The sequence below is a fragment of the Dunckerocampus dactyliophorus genome, chromosome 1 (genome assembly GCF_027744805.1).
Source record: "Dunckerocampus dactyliophorus isolate RoL2022-P2 chromosome 1, RoL_Ddac_1.1, whole genome shotgun sequence".
Lineage (NCBI taxonomy): Eukaryota > Metazoa > Chordata > Actinopteri > Syngnathiformes > Syngnathidae > Dunckerocampus > Dunckerocampus dactyliophorus.
This window is the reverse complement of record NC_072819.1, coordinates 22,534,950-22,552,851: the sequence shown is the minus strand read 5'-3', so window position 1 is coordinate 22,552,851 and position 17,902 is coordinate 22,534,950. Positions and strand designations below refer to the sequence as shown.

The window sequence follows — 17,902 nt, the reverse complement described above, 5'->3', positions numbered from 1 at the left end:
CGTAGACCTGGACTGTGGTGGTTCTGGAATCAGCTCTCCTGATTTGTGCCATGTTGTCATAGAAAGCGAGGCGGCCCTGACAACGGTACGTTGGTATGTATCACTGTATTCCACCATTATACCGCTTTCCATTAATATTCCTGTATTAAGCAGAATAGTAAATAAACACATCAAGATGATTTTGCAGTTGTTAAAAAGCTTAGGAGCCCAAGATTAGCTCATTTAAAGACGAAAACGACACGGTTTCTGCAGGTTTCAACACATCAAACATAAAACTTTTTAAAGACCATAATGAAGAACATTTAAGACCCATTTCACATCCGTACTGGCATGTAAACAAAAAAACGGGGATTCACAGCTACTTGAGTACCGTCCTGCGGTCGTGTTACAGTAGTCAAAAATCAGAACATTTAAAAGAAAGACTGATGTTTATACATTTGTTTTACATAAAAGCAACATTAATACATTTTAAAGATCTTTCAAAATTGTATTTAGACATTTTATGAGATTTTATTTTAATTTTAGGCATTTTAAGGCCTTAAAATCGGATTTTAGACTTAGGACTTTTTAAGACTGTGCAGATGCCCTGTTTAAATAATTCACTATTATGGAGTGCACACATCACACACTTATATTTTGATACCAGTATGTGAAAAATATAATGACTAACACGTAAATGGGAATACAGTCATACCTCGACACATCGGGGTTTGAAATTTGTGGCTTCACCCACGGTTTTCCAAAAATATCTCAAGAAATCATGCCGTTTCACGGTTGAAGACGGTTAGTTCAAAAAATGCATATTTTAAGCAAATTTTCCTTTTTTGGAGCCTAAATGAAGCATTTTCACACATAAAAATGAACTAAAATACAAATATCAGGCATTCAAAAGACGCATTCAAAGACGTTAATGAAATGTAGGATTCTTCCTTCAGCAATGTCACTGTAACGTTCGGTGGAACACACAAGCGCCACACTCGATCGCTGGAACAACAGGCTTTTATTGCAGGTGTGAATGATCTCACAACAGGCACAATATCAACATAATAATTGTAATAATAATAATATCACTGGCTACTGCTGCGGCCGTAATCCACTCAACTCTGAACTGCCAACGTCACTTCCTGTCCTCCACACATCCGGAACACATTTAGTGCAACACACGCATGCATGAGTTTTATTTACATCCTAAAAGGCTTATTTTTTCTGATCGTATTTACTTTATTGGGTAATACGAGTATAAAGGGGTTTTACGCTAGTTTATGTCTAAAGGGCTCTTATGTTAAAAAACGAATTTGGAAGGTCGTAAACAGATTCGGTATGCTCTTTAACTACGAAAATATTCCATTTATAAATAAGGAATCCTACATTGTGAGAATTCCCTTATCACGGTCGGGTCTGGAACCAATGAACGACGATGAACGAGGGAGTAGCGTATTCTTATTGCTTGTGGATGCAACCTTAACACTTACTTGTATAACCACAGATAACCGTGTTAGCGTGCCAGCTGGACTGAAGAGTGGAAATTGCGGGAGCAACTAGTGGACAACTTTATTTAAAAAGTTCACTTAGTTTCATGGTTAAGTATGGCAACATGGTCTGGAGCTCAACTGTTGTACCAAAAGAGGAGCTGTGGCGGCAATTGCAGACACTGGTCATTGTTACTTGTTTTTGTTGGCATATTGAAAACATGTTTAAAAAGTTAGGCTCACAGAGAAGACATTTCAAAAAGTTGCTTGCTATACAGTACATATAGAAAATATGTATTGTCCTCAATGTGAATAGTCCAGGATAATCAAAGAAAATACTGTACTGTATGTAGCATTTGGATTATCAGGAAATGATTAGTAAAGTAAAATTGTATATTTAAAATAATCAAGGAAAATACACTGGGCTCTAATTTGCATGTAGTCAAGTACATTTAACTGCTTAGCAAAGGTGTCCGCACAGTGGCCGAGTGGTTAGCATGTCGGGCAATCAGTCAGAACATCAGGAAGACCGGAGTTCGAATCCCCGCTTGGGGATCTGTGTGGAGTTTGCATGTTTTGGGAATGTGGAGGAATGTGGAGGAATGTGGGAGGAAATCGGAGAAAAGGAGACTCTAAATTGTCCATAGGCATGAATGTGAGTGTGAATGGTTGTTTGTCTATATGTGCCCTGCCACTGGCTGGCGACCAGTCCAGGGTGTACCCCGCCTCTCACCCAAAAGTCAGCTGGGATAGGCTCCAGCATACCCCGTGACCCGAATGAGGATCAGCAGCATAGAACAATTTACCAGAAATGTAAATTGATTTTACACATTTTAAATCAAAATTACCAGTGTTTTACTGCCTGTTGATTTTATTGTGCAAATGTCAACGGCACCTGTTACAAAAGTTAATATTTTAGGCTACCAGGCTTAAAAATAGAAATTGTGTTGAGTTTCAATAACGTGCACTTGAACACAAAGTCAAATGTAGAAAGTTTATTTTGCCATACAAATGATTATACTCCACGTAGCGTGTACCAACACGGGTGGGGGGGAATGGGAGGTCAAGTGATTGTGCCTCACAGTTGTCCAAAAACAACCCTAAAATGCTAAATTGTTAAAAACCATTATTTCAAACTAACTTTTATTGTCCTCCATTATGATGATCCACACCGGAGCAGCAGTCCCGTTTGTTCATTAGTGCAAGTTGCGAGAGTGAAACAGCACCGCCTAGCGTAGATGAGGAAGAACTGCATGTTAAACAAGTAGCGTTAGTCCATGTTTTGTGATGAATAAAATATGAATACAAGATCAAGGGTTGGTCCTATCAGGAAAGTCCTTCAAATAAATTAGTATTCTTTTCTTTTCTTTTAGGGAGGGTGAGAAACTTGATGGATGCTAGCATTAGCAATGAAACATTCGTGAGCAATGAATCACGCAAAAGTGGATCAAGGATACTGGAGAGCAGAACGTAAACGACGACAGTAGAAAAGCAACGTAACAAGCTAACTCGTAGAAAAACATTTCAAGTCAGCTTCCAGATGTTTTCTTTAAATACAAGAAGGGTTAAAATAAAAAAAAAAAACTCGCTGAAGCGTCCAGTGCTGAAACCCCCAACAATCGAGAGCCACAAAAATACATGTCGGCATATTTTGGATGCAAAAATAGACTTTGGGGCCGTGAAAACATTGCATTTTGTACATTTCGATCAAGCCTAGCAACATTTAGTCGGTTATGATTTTTGAAATGACTTTAATGAAGGTGAGAGAAGCCTTAATCCATTTGGATGGGCAGCTTGGCGACGGGAATCACGTGGTGCTGCGTGCTCCCAGGAATCACGTGGTGCTGCGTGCTCCTAACACTTGGATCAGTTTTTGCACAACGCCAAAATGACAAATGACAATAAAGCACTAAATTAAAAACACTAAAAACCACAAATGACCCCAATGAGGAACTCTGGCCTCACTTTCGCTGCCATCCTTTAAAATCAACAGGGTACTCGCTCTAACGGCACAAACGAAGTTGAGAGTGACAAATGTTTCTGGATGCAACGCATGTACCATCTTGTATGAATACAAATCAATGGGTTTCTTGTGTTGACTGGAACATGAAACTAGAACGTATCACTGTGGTCCTCATGGAGGGAGAAAGTGTTGCAGGGCGTCTGTTGCACTGCTGTGGGGCCATGAAGTGTACCTAATGAAGTGGCCACGTGTTCCTGCGTCACCGCACAGTCAAAGGTCAAGCGTGTGAGGGAACACGGATGGAGTTCTTCAGGTCAGAAGACATCGCTATTTTGTCCGTAGTCGTCCCGCCGCACCCAAATGACGTCGTGGTCCTGGTTGGCGGCCCTCTCCGCTGCACACGGCTTGAGAGGGGCCACCTTTAGAGTGGGCGTGGCGCAGCGAGACAATCGCTCAGCGTCGTCGTCCTGCGAGACCCCGCCTTCTGTTGGCACTTGTCCATTCAGGTCTTGGTACTGTCCCTCCCCGCCATGTATCGTGAGGGCGCCCAGCTGGAGGTCGTGAGGCTCGGCCACCGCTGCCGCCCTGACGGACTTGCAGTACTCGTCGTCGTCGCTCAGGATGTCGGTCTCCTTCACCTTGGCAGGGTCTTCGTAGCGGGCGAGGTCGAACTGTTCCTCCACCCAGCGGTCCGTGTCGTCGCTGTGCGGCTTTTGGGGATGAAGCGGTGCATGTTGGGGACTCTTGTGGTGGGAGGGGTCACAGTCCTGATTGGTGTTGTTGTTGCCGTGGAAAACCAAGTCTGTGTCGATGGTGAAGCGGTTACGGACCAACTTCCTGCGGGCCAGCGTCCGGGAAGGAGCGGAAGCTGAAGAGAAGAACCAAACATAAAAATCGACCAAATCTCCATCACTTGTTGGCTCCACTTTTGAGAGAAGACATGCACCCGCCCCGTGTATACAGCCACTACTTTGTAAAAACAAAAATCAGGCTTCGCTACACACCTTAAACTAGAAATTCCAGCATCTAGGCCAGCACTTCCTATGTTTCACATGAATTAGTGAAAATGGTACAATATTGGACCTTTAAAAGACTAAAAGGAACATGTGGTGTTCTTAGTTAATCACCTGCTCTGTTCATGGTAGGCCGCGCCCCCTTGAGGGCACACAGTCGCTTGCCCCCAAAAGGGATGTACTGCTGGCTGAGAGGAAGAGACTCCGTCTTTAAAAGCTGCCGACGCTGCTTCTCCCTGAGGATGGAATGGACCGCCTTCAGCAGCTCTTTCTTGCTGTCTGGAGAACTGAACGTGGGACAAACGAGAAAAGACTAGATTGAAGCCGCTCGTCTACCAGTGCTGCGTTCAAGGCTGCAGGGAAAAAAGGCGACAGAATACAGGCAGTACTGATATACAGTAGATCCTTTTTCACAGGAATCACGTTCCACACAAACAAAATATCTACTTTTACTTAACACACGGATTGCTCCTCCCTCCACATCCTCCTGCTAGCTTGACCTTCTACAACATTATCAATGAAAGTTTACAAAATCCACACTGCTTGCCCGTTGGAATTCCAGGAGCCACTTCCCATCATATATGAACTTTCAGTTCAAGGACCGCCCCCCCCCCCAAAAAAGGCTTTTTTTTAATATACTGGAAGAACATGCATGTGGTACTTTTTACCTGGATTATACATTTACAAGTACATTTAAGCAAATGTTCTATTTTTTGCCTAAATTAAGCATAAGCATAATGAACGATTATATATAGTGTAATATCTGTGACCTGTTGTTTGTACCTTTAAAAGAGGCGGGGCCTGGGAAGTACCGTGTGTGTGTGTGTGTGTGTGTGTGACGAGTTGACTGTGTTTAGCCGAGTGTTAACTGTGGAGAGTTTGAGTGACTGGCATGAGCTGTGGCCGACAGCAGCTCCTGTGTGAATGTTCATTGCGTATGTGTTCTCAGCTTGTCAATAAAGCCACTCAAGTGCATCGTGATTCTCTACTTAACCATAAATGGCGGCATTACAGTGGTATTCTACACTGGTCACCAAGTGTCAGTAATGCATTCATACATTCATGCTGTCAAATTCTCACGTTTGAGTCTTATTTATGTCTAAGATGGCTTATTTTCTATTTTATCTACTATATTGGGTAATACAAGTTTAAATGTGACTATAGGGGTGTTATTTCATGTCTAGAGGGCTCTGATAATGCTAAAAACCGTATTTAGAAGGTCATAAACAGGTTTTCTATGCTCCAACTATGAAAATATTAAAGTTTTAAAAGAAGGAGTCCTACTTCACGGAAATTCACTTATCACGGAACCAATGATTCCGTGGTTTATTGTGGGTAAAGTATTTATAAATTAATCATGCCTTGGGACGAATGAGATGTGTTTTTTTTGCAGGAAAAAAACGCCTCTTTTCGTGGAAAAAAAATTAAATAAAATTTTAAAAAGTGGATTTGGCCCAAAAATCCACAAATTAGTGGGGCCGTGAATGCTGAATCCCAAATGTGCGGGGATGCACTGCATCTACAAACACAACAGGTTGCATTCAATGACAGTCGATCAATACAATTCATAAATAACTTGTGTCCATTTAAAGAGTGATGTAACTGACCCAACACAACCTTTTTATGGTTTTTGGAAGGACGGCATGCTCTGTGCTTTACACGCACGGTTCAGTGCTGAAGAATATTCCAACATGGCGGCATAGAAGTGGCGAGAGAGTGCGCGTTTCCTGTTAAACATGAATACCGGTACCCGGATCGTGTCTGCTGGAGCTTCCATTTCACGTCTCATCTTTCCCACTTTTCCAGAAGGCAGCAAGTTAATAAACAACAATGAAGTGCAAACCTGCAGCACAGCTGGAAGGTCCGTTCGGGTCGTCCCTCAGATTCCGACCTGGTGTGAACTATCTCGCACACGGCGGTGTCCTCAGAGTCTGCACACAACAACCACAAAAAACGTGTGTGATGTGATAGCAATTCATTTTCTGCTAATTGATGAACCATTAGGAGGAGAAACAATTAGGTGATTAACGTCAGGGATGCAAAGAGTGTGTGTATGTGTGTGTTGGCCTCCTTGTGACATCAACATAAACTAAACGCTCTTGTACAGCATAAAACAACGGTAGCTTTAACAACAGACTGACGAGGCAGATCTTGGTGAACAAATGAACGTACTTGTTAAAGCGCGGACTTGCAGGGAGTCTGTGGCGATCATGTGACGGAAGCGGATCGGATCCTTGTCGTCGCTAACCGATGCTCGATGAGATCCACCCTAAAAGGAAGAGGTGGACCGTTGCGGGTGAGCACCACATGCAGTACATCACCGTGCCAGCAGAGGGTCTCAGCGTTCACACACACACACACACACACAGAATGTCACTCACCACTCGCTTCCTGTGCTTGGAGTCTTTGTACACAAACACCACCGCTGTTTTAAACACTGGCAAAGACACAAAGATAAACAATCATCATCAAAGATCAGCTGACAAGACGACGCTTCACTCCACCACAAAAAAAAAAAAAGAGTCACGACATGCCATGCAGGCATAAAATCCACTTGTACTTAGCCTTGCCGGGACAATCCCTTTTCACACGATGATGTAATATTCATTCCCAGCCTCAAAGCTAAGCAGGATGCCATACAAATCCAATAAATACCGGCAGGAGAAACAATATGATAGATCATGTCCTGCAAAGATTGTTCTTCTTGAATGACTTGTATAGGAAACCCAGCACAGGTTACTTGCATGGTTTTTTTTTGTTTTTTATTTTTTACATTGGCCGGTGGTACATTCTAAATACAATTTACGATAAAAAAAACAGCAAAAAAAGCAAAAAAAAAAAATTTTTTAAATTTGCAAAAATGTGCAATAATTTTACAAGAATAAAGTTGTAATATTAAGAAGAAAAAACTAACAAGAAAAAGTACATTTTAAGAGAATAACGTCACCATGTTATGAGGAAAAACGTCATTTTAGTAGCAAAAATAGCATAAAGAGAAAAAGTCATTATGAGAAACAAAACAAAGTTGTAATTTTTGTGAAATTAGGCTGTGGAAAAGTTATTTAGTAATATGAAAATAAAGTCAAAATATTATGGGAATAAAGTCAAAATTGTCATGAGCTGTGGTGCTGCTTTGCTGTCCCCTATTTGTCATCTGTTGCTCATCACACACCTGCATGCAATTACACCTGGACTACGTAAGCCCTGCCGTGCCGTTCACTTGTTGCCAGATCGTTTCCTGACCTACGCCTGCTTCCTGCTCCACCCCTAGCTTTCTGGTCATCACTACCTGTATTGTGAGTTATTATATTTCCCCCTGCCTGGCGACTTCCAGCAGCGGCATTTTGTGTTGCACATCGTTTTTTGCCTCCTTTGTGGTTCTTGGCAGCGACCTAGCTTGTACCGGTACTCCTGCGTGGGTTACAGTAGTGAATTTTTGTTTCCTCTTTTTCCCCCTGCTAATTCCGTGGTTAGCGGGGCCTTTTGTTTAGTTTGCTTTGCTTTTGTGCTTACCGTTTGCGTTTTTGTATGGACTGTAAAAACAATACATTTTTGTTAACACTTCTGCCTCTCTGCCTCAAAAAACTTACAAGACAAACATTTATAAAAAGAAAGTTGAATAGTTGGAAACTAAAAAGACCCCAAAAAACAGCTGTAATTTTACAAGAATAAAGTCAAAACATTAAGAAAAAGGTCGCATGTAACATGAAAACCAGTTGTATTTTCACAATCATAAACTTGTAATACAAGGAAAAATAATTCCTTTAGGCCGCACGGTGGTCTAGTGGTTAGCATGTTGGCCAACACAGTAACAGTCTGGAGATTGGGGTTCCATTCTCCCTTGGGCATGTCTGTGTGGAGATGGCATGCTCTCCCCATGCGTGGGTTTTCTCCCACATCCAAAAAAAACAAAAAAAAAAAAAAACATGCATGTTAGGTTAATTGGTGACTCTAAATTGTCCATAGAAAATGGATGGATGGATGATGTCCTTTAGTAGCTTTGAGTTGACATTAAAAATGTTTTTAGTTCTAATGTGAAAAAAAATGAAGAATGCTGGGGAAAAAGTTATATTATGGGAAGAAAGTCATTATGAGAAGAAAGTTGAAATATATGCAAAATAAAAAAAAATAAAAAAAAACAGCAGTGAGGGGCAAACAGTAGACCTGCTCATATCAACAAGTCAATCATTTCACATCAACATTAATTTTTATATTATTTTACCTGAAATGAATAAACATTCACATATTTTTCCAAATACTCTGCATAACGCACCAGGCATCTATAGTACAACTCTGTTCTTTCTCAGCAATAAAAACAGCAGTAAACCTTCATCCATCCATCCATTTTCTATATTGCTTCTTCTCATAAGGGTCACGGGGGTATGCTGGAGCCTATCCCAGCTGACTTCGGGCGACAGGCGGGGTACACCCTGGACTGGTCGCCAGCCAATCGCAGGACACATATAGACAAACAACCATTCACACTCACATTCATACCTATGGACAATTTAGAGTCTCCAATTAACCTAACATGCATGTTTTTGGAATGTGGGAGGAAACCGGAGTACCCGGAGAAAACCCACGCACGCACGGGAAGAACATGCAAACTCCACACAGAAATGCCCAAGGGAGAATCAAACCCAGGGCTGTTACTGTGTGGCCAACATGCTAACCACTAGACCACCGTGCGGCCATCAGTAAACCTAACATATGAAAATAATAACACCATTATAAAATTGTCACTTTTTTGCTTCATATTAGTTGTGTTTTGGCTGCTAATGAATCAATTTGACACAGAATCTGGCTGTCCATAGCGTCAAATGTGAAATGTGTCTGCTTTTCATTCTAGACACATTGCGACATCTAATAAAGACAGTGGTTCTGATTGGATCTCGTTTGTAACTCACCCCGCCCCCCTCTGCCACATGCAGCTAAACTAGCTGTGATTGGATGTATTTCCTAACCTGTCCACAAGACCAAATTACATGATTGGATGACATTTTTGTCGACATTTTATTAGCTGACGAAACTGTATTCTCACCAAAAGCAGCCAATTCTGGGTCCTTTTTGCCCTTGACCAAAGACGCAGGACAGTTAATCCACACCACTGTGGAATGAAGCAACAGATCCCCCATGGAGAGATCGGCCACCTGACAGGAAGAATTCATTTCAATCAACGACAAAAAAAGCCATAGAAGAACAAAGTTATGACGACACTTACTTTTTTGTGTGAGGTCTGGTCATTGATGAGCTGGTCGAACACAGCGCCGTACTCCTCGTGAAGCTTCTGCATCTCGTTGATATGACTGGCCACTTTGTTCATGGCCGTCATGGCCACTGAGAGTGCACCAAAAAAAAACCCCAATCAGCAGCACTGCATCATCAATAGGTGATCAATTAGCCCTATGGCACAGTGGGGCTCACCATCCAGGTGGTAATGCTCCTCGCTGTCTGGGTCGGTGAGGGAAAACAGCTCCCTGAGGAGCAGGGGGTACTTGAGGACCCTCTGGATAGGCTTGATCAGGTAGGACTCCAGCGTGGATGAATGCTGCTGTTTGGGGTTTCTCTCGGCCAGGAAGGCCTTGAAATCGGGATCGGTTTTGGCTGGCGGGAGAAGAGACGTAGGAGGGGCAAAAAGGAACTTCTGATTGTTATCCGCAAAGGGTGAATGGAGGCAACTGGACTCTTGTTTGTTGGAGACGTTTCATCTTTATTCCATAAGTCTTCTTCAGTTCAGTTGTTTTTAAGTGTGGAGTCTACCTATTAAGTCTCTGGTGGGGGAGTCTCCTGTGGGTGGTCACAATAGTGTTGTTATTATTATTATTAGTATCATTATTGGTGAACTGCCTGTGGCAAATCAGCAGCTTTTGGAATGAGAATCTATGGGGGAGAGATGGCAGGACATTGTTTAAGCAGACAATGGTGATTGGTGCAAACCTCCTCCTCTGTTAAATGGCCTCTCCCACACCTCTTCTTTCAAACCAGCGGCCGTCCCTATCCTGGACATCATTGTCCCCAAAGAAATGTCCCTTCATTTCTTCAAAGCTATCTGTGTCAAACTAGAGAGGCCCTCCCTTAACAGAGGAGGTTTGCGCCATTACCTAACGACTGCTTACAATATTCCATGGGGCCCTGTCAACGTTCTTGGGAATTTTTTTATTTATTTTTTTGGCGGGTTGAAATAAATCTCACTGCACCAGATTATGCATCCGGACGGGGACGCATTGCTGAGTGAAAACGATGTTAATTCACAAGGCACACCTACATGTGGCGCTGTGAACAGGCACGCAGACGGAAGTACGTGATACTCCATAGAATAATGCTTACGTGTAAGTCCGTCGTCTTCCAAATATCCGTGGAATTACGTCTGGGAATCATTATGGAGTATAAGACAAAATATCAGGAGAATGTCGACTGAGGAGAGTCACATCCGTTGAAATATTCCGATATTTTGGCTTGTCGTCAAAGCTCACTTCCGGTCACGTGACGGCAACCTGGCGGCGGTGGGTGGGTGACGTCATCATTCTCGTATTGCCTGTCTACCCGGCAACAACAAGCCGGCATTTTCAGATTTTCCCCACTCTGGAAGCAGTTTTTTTTTTTAAAAAAAAAAAAAAACAATTTCAGGTCACCCAGGATGCTTTTCCTGCGTGGATGAGAGGTTGATACGATAAAATACTTCTCCGTTTTGACCTGAAAACGTTTTCCATGTGGGTAGCCCCAAAGACTGCCGCATTCCATGGGAAGAGTGGCCACTTAATAGCGAGTTTGACACCATGAAGTGTGGGCAAATAACCTATTGTTAGGCAGGACGATTGTTCAGCAGCCACAACTCTTACTGCGACCACACCCACCAGAGATATAAACAGGAAGCATCCACATAAAAATTTTCCCTCAAGAAGCCTTTTTGATTCAATATGAAACCTCAACAAACAAGATAAGCCCACTGATAAAGCCTTCAAGAGGTTTCCACCACTAATTAGTCAGCTTTTGGCTGAACGTGTGCCTTTACCTTTGGCCAGTACTTTAGGGACCTTAGTGTGGCTGGCACAGAAGGCGCTGTAGATCTTGAAGCGATCGGCGTAATAAAGGAAGGAACCACCCAAGGAGAAGAGCACTTTCTGTGGAGCAATAACGTCACACTTATCTGGATGCAGGCTGTGGGTGTGAGTGGCAATTATTCAGTACGCGATGTGAATTGTTTAGGATTGCAAATCTCAGTGAGTGATCCTTTTGGGTTGTTAATGAGATGCGAGTCTTGGAAGATATGCAGCAGTAATCAGTCATCGCTTGGTGTTGCATAATCATCATCTCTCAACATGCAATTGTATCAGAAATCATAGAAGAACCATTCTAACAAGACACGTTCCACCTAGCAGTGTGATGTGCTTGGCACTGCAGTGGGGGTGACAACAGTTATTTTGGTGGAAACGGGTCTAGGATAATGGGCGGAGCCTCATACCGCACCTTAAACTGCTCTACCCGCTCCAGTCTGTCCAGATTTGGCACCAATCTGATACCGTCCTCCAGCGTCCGCAGGAACTCCACCTGGAACTCCACCATCTCGCCGAGGTTACCGAACAGATCGTCCAGCTGGGCCAGACGAGCAGAGAGTTTGAATTAAAGTGCGTCTGTCAGCCTGCGGTCACATGACGGCGCCTCTGTAGCCGACCTCACCTCATCCTGAGTCAGGAAGCTCTCTTTCTGCAGCGGTGTCAAGTAGCACTCGATTAGGCAACTCAGGTCCTGAAAAGACAAGGAACAGGATCAGACGACACAAAGAGGAACAAGGCAGGGCATGCAAGAGGGGAGGAGGGGCTGAGTCATTACTGAGGATTTCACTCACCAAAACACAAAAATTTCAGCAACAATAACAAATTTGAATGCTTTGAGAAAATAATTCGTAGTCTCGAGATCAACAACTGTCCTACTGACTTTGACGTAAGTCTTCTCAGTCTCCACCAGCTCGTTGATGACCTTGCGGAGCTTGTCGGCGTGGGACAGCTGCCTCTGCGCCGCTGTGCCACTAGATGGCGGCAGGGCCGACACGGGGCTTGGCGAGAGGGATGAGGACGAGGACGATGACGACGACGACATCTGGCAGTCGGGAGCGTTCACGTCATGGAGGCTGCGGCAGAAGGTGGAGACCTGCTCGGCACTCTGCGGGAAAACATTTCACACTTTTGAACTGGGAATCAGTGACCTGCAGTTAGGGATATTCCAGATACGTTTCAGGATGAACCTAAAATGTACCTGTATAACCTTTACAGGTGAACTTCATCTGAGCTTCTCTCATTTTGAATGCACACGTCCAACATGTTTCATACTTAACACACAACTTGACCTTCTCTAAACATAACAGTTGTGTACATCCCTAACTTTTTGGGGAGTAGTATATTTACCCGCACGGGCCCCTTCAAGCGCAACAGAGTACTACCTCCTTCACCTTAGGACTTCTTTGCAGTTTCTTGTCCAATCAGCAAGAAGAATGTCATCACACTTCCATTAAAGACATTTGTATAGGCTGTAAAAAGCCATGTGTATAATAAATCTTTCTAGAAATGTTGTATTGGTGAAATGCTGACAAACAAATGGACACGGGCCACACAACTCCATGTGAGGGATTGTGCATTTAGAGTCTCTGCTTTCTGCTCTTACATGTGCAAATTCAGCAATTTTTACTTGAAATGTTAGAAATTATTGTAATCGTACACAAAATACATTACAACACAGGTCAGCGGATGTATGCATATTTTATGTTATGTTTTACCACAGCGAGACAGAATCGCATGCTTGGTTTGGCTTAGGTTTTATGCCAAATGACCCGCCTGACAAAACCCTCCCTTTTATCAGGGCTTCGAACTGGCACTGGACGTCTCCAGTGGCTGGGTGTTGGGGTCCTGGCTGGAAACCAAAATTATATTAAAAAAAAAAAAAAAAAAAAAAAGGAGCAAATGTAAGCAGAAGTAGTTTAAAATGTTAATACTGCTACTATAATAATAATAATAATAATAATAATAATAATAATACAAAAAATGTAAAAATTCTTGTTTTTTGGGGTTTGTTTACAAAACAAATATTAGTGGCCCTCTGCAGCAAAATATTGGACACCCTTGCTGTAAATGAAGCCTTGCACCCATCAAAACAGATGATCAACCCCATTTTAGTGGACTGGGGTTAAATGCTGTAATTTACTGCTGCAGTGTTCAAGAGCTGGACGTGATTAACGGAATGCATGACCACAAATACAAGTGTGACCTATGCACTCAAAAGAATCTACATAATACATATATGCGTCCTTGTGGCATACAATTACATTGACAGACAGATGCTGAGGCGCGAACAGGCCCATCTAAGCAGATTGCACAGCTTGTCTGTTATGCTGCACCACTGACAAACTCAATTTTCCATTGAGGCGTTCAAACCCGTTTGGCAGCACTGCTGGATATGGACACACACACACACCAATGCGGATACTGATCTTCCATGCACTAAACCACAACACACAATCATGCTAATAAGGAAGCAAGGCAGTCCCATCACACAAAGGACGCGTTCGCCATGCTAATGCGTTAACAAGTCAAAGACTGTATGCCTTTAAGGTAGTCTCGCCCTCGGCCACCAGACAGACTACTTCACGGCAGCCGAGCAGCAGATGGAGCGGTGAGCATAGACAGATGTCAGAGTGTCATGGATGAAGATGATGATGATGATGCATGAAGCTTCATTAAAAAGCAGCTTTCCCGCTGCGCAGCTTTGCATTAGCAACGTGCTGAAGCATGGCTGCCATGAAATATCAGAATAATAACATGGACTTTCTTTCATGATTTTAGCTGGTTGGTGGTCCGTGTTGGATGGGGGATTGAGCAAGATGCATAAAAGTCAGCTGTGTGACATAACGACCAAAGAAAACCAACTACTGCAGAGATCTCCTTCGTGGACTTCCTAAAACCAGCATTAAAAAGCAGAACTCTGCTGAGGAGTTATTTCCAAACTATAATCAGAATGAACTATCGATTCATTTGGTAGTTTTAATACTACTAGTACTACTCATACTAATCTATTTCATCACGTTTTTACATTGTATTGATATATTTGTATTTGATTTGTATTAGTGAAGTACATTGAATTGCCTTCGTGTATAAAATATGCTGCAGCAATTAACTTTTCCTTGTCTTAACAGTGTGCACTAATGTGATGCTTGCAGGCTCAGGTCAAACAGTGCACATTGCATGTACAAATGTGGCCTAAAAAGCACTCTGCAAACAGTGTAAAATGTGTAGAGAGACAGTGTGGCTCACCGGCTGTAAATCATAAAAAAACTTGGACGAGCATTTGGAGTTTCTCTTCCTCCTCTTGAAGATGGACATGCTGGCGGATCAGAGCTCAAACAAAAGTCCGGCGTGTTATCCTGGAGCTTCCATGACTAGCCGCCCCCCTACCCCACACACACACACGCGCGCACACACCTCCCACTATCTCTCACTGATGCTGACGAAAGCAAATCCACTGTGAGCTTAAACAGAACCGAGTCAAGCAGCAGAAGTCCACTTCAGGTTGTGTGAGAGCAACACCTCCGCCTCAAGTTGAGGAGCAAGTGAGGTGGAGACAAAGAAGGGAGGAGGGAAAGGAAGAAAGCACAACACTGGCTCTTTTGTGGCTGACGCACTGAAGGAAGCACAGCAGCCCAGAACGAACCACATTAGGACCATCACCAGAATGTACTCCTTTCATACATACACCACCTGTAGCTGAAAGTGACCGTGACACCACTGCTCCACTTAAGTCAATCCTGCGAGCAAACAAACAAACCTCAATCTCGTTCTCCCAACACTTTCTTTCATTCCAAAGTCGGCACTTCCCAAACTGCCAAGAATCCTCAGGGCACACCTGCTGCACTGCTGACAAAACATATGTTATGTAAGAGAAGCACGCCTTAATTCCACACACACACACACACGCGCAGGCACGCACACACTCTTTGGAGTGCTTATTAGCCCAATGGCAAGGTGGAAGAGCTTCTTCCTTTATTCCATTGAATATATTTTATGTATGCAAACCATCCTTTGAAGTAAGCATTCATTCATAAGCATTTCATTTCAATGTAAACCATTCCAGGTGTGAACTAACAGTTAAATGAAATGAAAAGTCAAGCCGCAACAGGATCAGCATTACCTTTTCTCCAAAGGAGGTGCCGCGCATGCAAAGACAAACCTTGACCTTTTCAGCACACGTAAAAAGAGCCTTTGGCTACTGCCTGAGCCAGTGTGTAGAGGGAGGGGGCGGTTGCACAGTGGGCGCAATGTGGTGTAGGAGGCGGAGCTTGGAGGCAAGCACCAACCTGCCACTGCCCCCGCTAGCAGAAAGCAGGATAAACAGATTATGCACATCCGAGTACTTGGCATATAGATGCGCATCATCACACTCGTCTACAAGCATTAAAACATGCGTACAGCAGCACGTGTGCTCACTAGTCGGTGGAAAATTCTGAAATTAGGGAAAGGTGCAAACCCATGTGAGATGATGTCAAATCAAAGTTGCTGGAAGTATCATTTTACACCCTTCAAACTGCAGAATATGAAGGCAAATCAATGAGACTTTTGTAACCACGATAAAACCTACCTGTCAACATGTCATTATAAAATAAGGGAAATGTCCCTAAAAATAAGGGACAATGAGAAATTTCCCCCTTTTTTTGCAATGGGCTCTAGCAGACCTGGAGGAATTATTTTTTCACAAAAGTTCATCCAGGAAACTATTAAAATAGGACAGAGGGGCACATGATGGGTTCTCAGGCATGCAGTAAAAGGTAAGAGACTGCTGAGGATTCATCTACTGCAGGGGTCACCAACGTGGTGCCCGCGGGCACCAGGTAGCCCCCCACGAGGTGCCCGCAAGCCTGCTTTTCATTCAGGTTTTCAGTTAATAATGAAAGAACAGTAAAAAGAAATGCATTCTGAAATACAAAATGTGAGTTGTGGACACCAGCATTTTGTTAATGTTCTGGTAAAACAAGCATATTCGCTCTGAAAATAAATGTTATAAAAATGAGTAGGTCTTGGCCATTTTCATTTTGTAAAAGTAGCTCTCACAAGAAAAAACGTTGGTGACCCCTGATCTACTGTCACCGTGCTCCCTCTACTGGCCGCGCAGTGCAACTACAGTAAACAGGCATCAAGCAGCAGGTATGACATTTGAGAAGAGAATTGATGCTGAAGGAGATAAAGGCAAGATAACCAGAAGCCAACCAATGCCTGTCAATCAAAACAAACCCACCTTCCTGCAGTTTTTTCCATCTGAGATGCCTCCAGGCTAAAAAGCAGAGCTATAAATTATAAGCGTCTCTTTTCACTAACTGCTCCTCCGGGAAGAGCTGCACTCCCCACCATCGTCTCCATGATTGCTGTTATCCCAAGTGATCACCCACCCTCCCCCCCCCCCCCCTTTGCTTTATCACATTTGGAGGTGGCAGCGCTGCTTTGTCTAAAATAATGAACCTCCCAGTCTCCTGCGCCGCTCCAGACACTCATTTATCTGCACTAAATGATGTGAAACACTGTGCACAGAATCAAGTAATTACAATGCGTGGATAATTAAAATTGTCCTGTCTTTGCCAATGGGTGAAATGAGGTAAGACAAGGGCCTCGTCGCTGCTGGCTCGACCCACAAAGCACAGGGCAGACAGAAAGGACAGCTGCCAAGACGCTGGGCCAGGAAGTTTGAGCAAGAAAAACTAAAGTGGGGAGAACAGTGTCGTCCTGCTGTTCATCCGTTGCTCACGTCTGACCTTCCAGAATAGTACATTTCTGGTGATAAAAGGGGGGGGGGGAGGTGACAGGTCGTCACCCATCGCCATGGTGATGGAGGTGACGAGCATATCCAAGGGAGGCCTGCTGGCATGCGGCGTGTCACTACAATCACAAATGCTGATGAGAGTCGACATCAGCTTGATTACAAAACGATACACTTGTCTCGCTGCGTCTCTCACCTGTCTGTCACACATGTGCGCGCACACACATGCACATCTGTTTATCACCTGACAGACATTAAGCACACTCGTCTCTATTGGCATAAGGACTCGTACCTTCTGTCCCGCCCCGGCGCAGATCTTTTCTTCAGGCTGATCTCCAGGACTCCGCGGTGGCAGGAGGGGTCCTTCATCCAAACTCTCTTCCACGGTCAAGCCCGACACCTCGTCCAGGATGTCCTCTGTGGACGCAGACTATGCATGTCAATATAGGGATGTAGAAACCACATCTATCACATCTTAAAACGTGACAGTGTTTAATATTCACATGTAGATATTTTAAAAACATAGTTACACAGGTGGAGGCTCAAAGCTAAACATCTTCACATCATTTTTTGGGTTTTGTCCAATCAGATGTCTCCAGTTCTGGGTGTCGGGCTGGGAAACGAAATGGCAGCAGCGTGTACCATTGAACCACCGGGGCATCTTC

At 43.6% G+C, this 17,902-nt stretch overlaps 1 protein-coding gene across 5 annotated transcripts in view; it reads right to left on the bottom strand.

Annotated features, from left to right (window-relative positions):
• Window positions 1-2,450: 2,450 nt before the first annotated feature.
• Window positions 2,451-17,902, bottom strand: part of LOC129178511 (rho guanine nucleotide exchange factor TIAM1-like) — an 80,388-nt gene continuing 64,936 nt past the window's right edge. For all 5 annotated transcript variants that reach the window (XM_054770845.1, XM_054770820.1, XM_054770829.1 and 2 more), the window contains 13 exons: window positions 17,530-17,654; window positions 12,381-12,605; window positions 12,123-12,191; window positions 11,913-12,038; window positions 11,458-11,566; window positions 9,870-10,049; window positions 9,667-9,782; window positions 9,487-9,595; window positions 6,827-6,882; window positions 6,618-6,714; window positions 6,289-6,376; window positions 4,560-4,732; window positions 2,451-4,300 (listed from right to left, as the gene is read on the bottom strand). In XM_054770845.1, coding sequence (XP_054626820.1) covers window positions 3,747-4,300; window positions 4,560-4,732; window positions 6,289-6,376; window positions 6,618-6,714; window positions 6,827-6,882; window positions 9,487-9,595; window positions 9,667-9,782; window positions 9,870-10,049; window positions 11,458-11,566; window positions 11,913-12,038; window positions 12,123-12,191; window positions 12,381-12,605; window positions 17,530-17,654 — 2,027 coding nt within the window. In that variant the 3' untranslated portion in view covers window positions 2,451-3,746. The remainder of the gene's footprint in view (window positions 4,301-4,559; window positions 4,733-6,288; window positions 6,377-6,617; window positions 6,715-6,826; window positions 6,883-9,486; window positions 9,596-9,666; window positions 9,783-9,869; window positions 10,050-11,457; window positions 11,567-11,912; window positions 12,039-12,122; window positions 12,192-12,380; window positions 12,606-17,529; window positions 17,655-17,902) is intronic.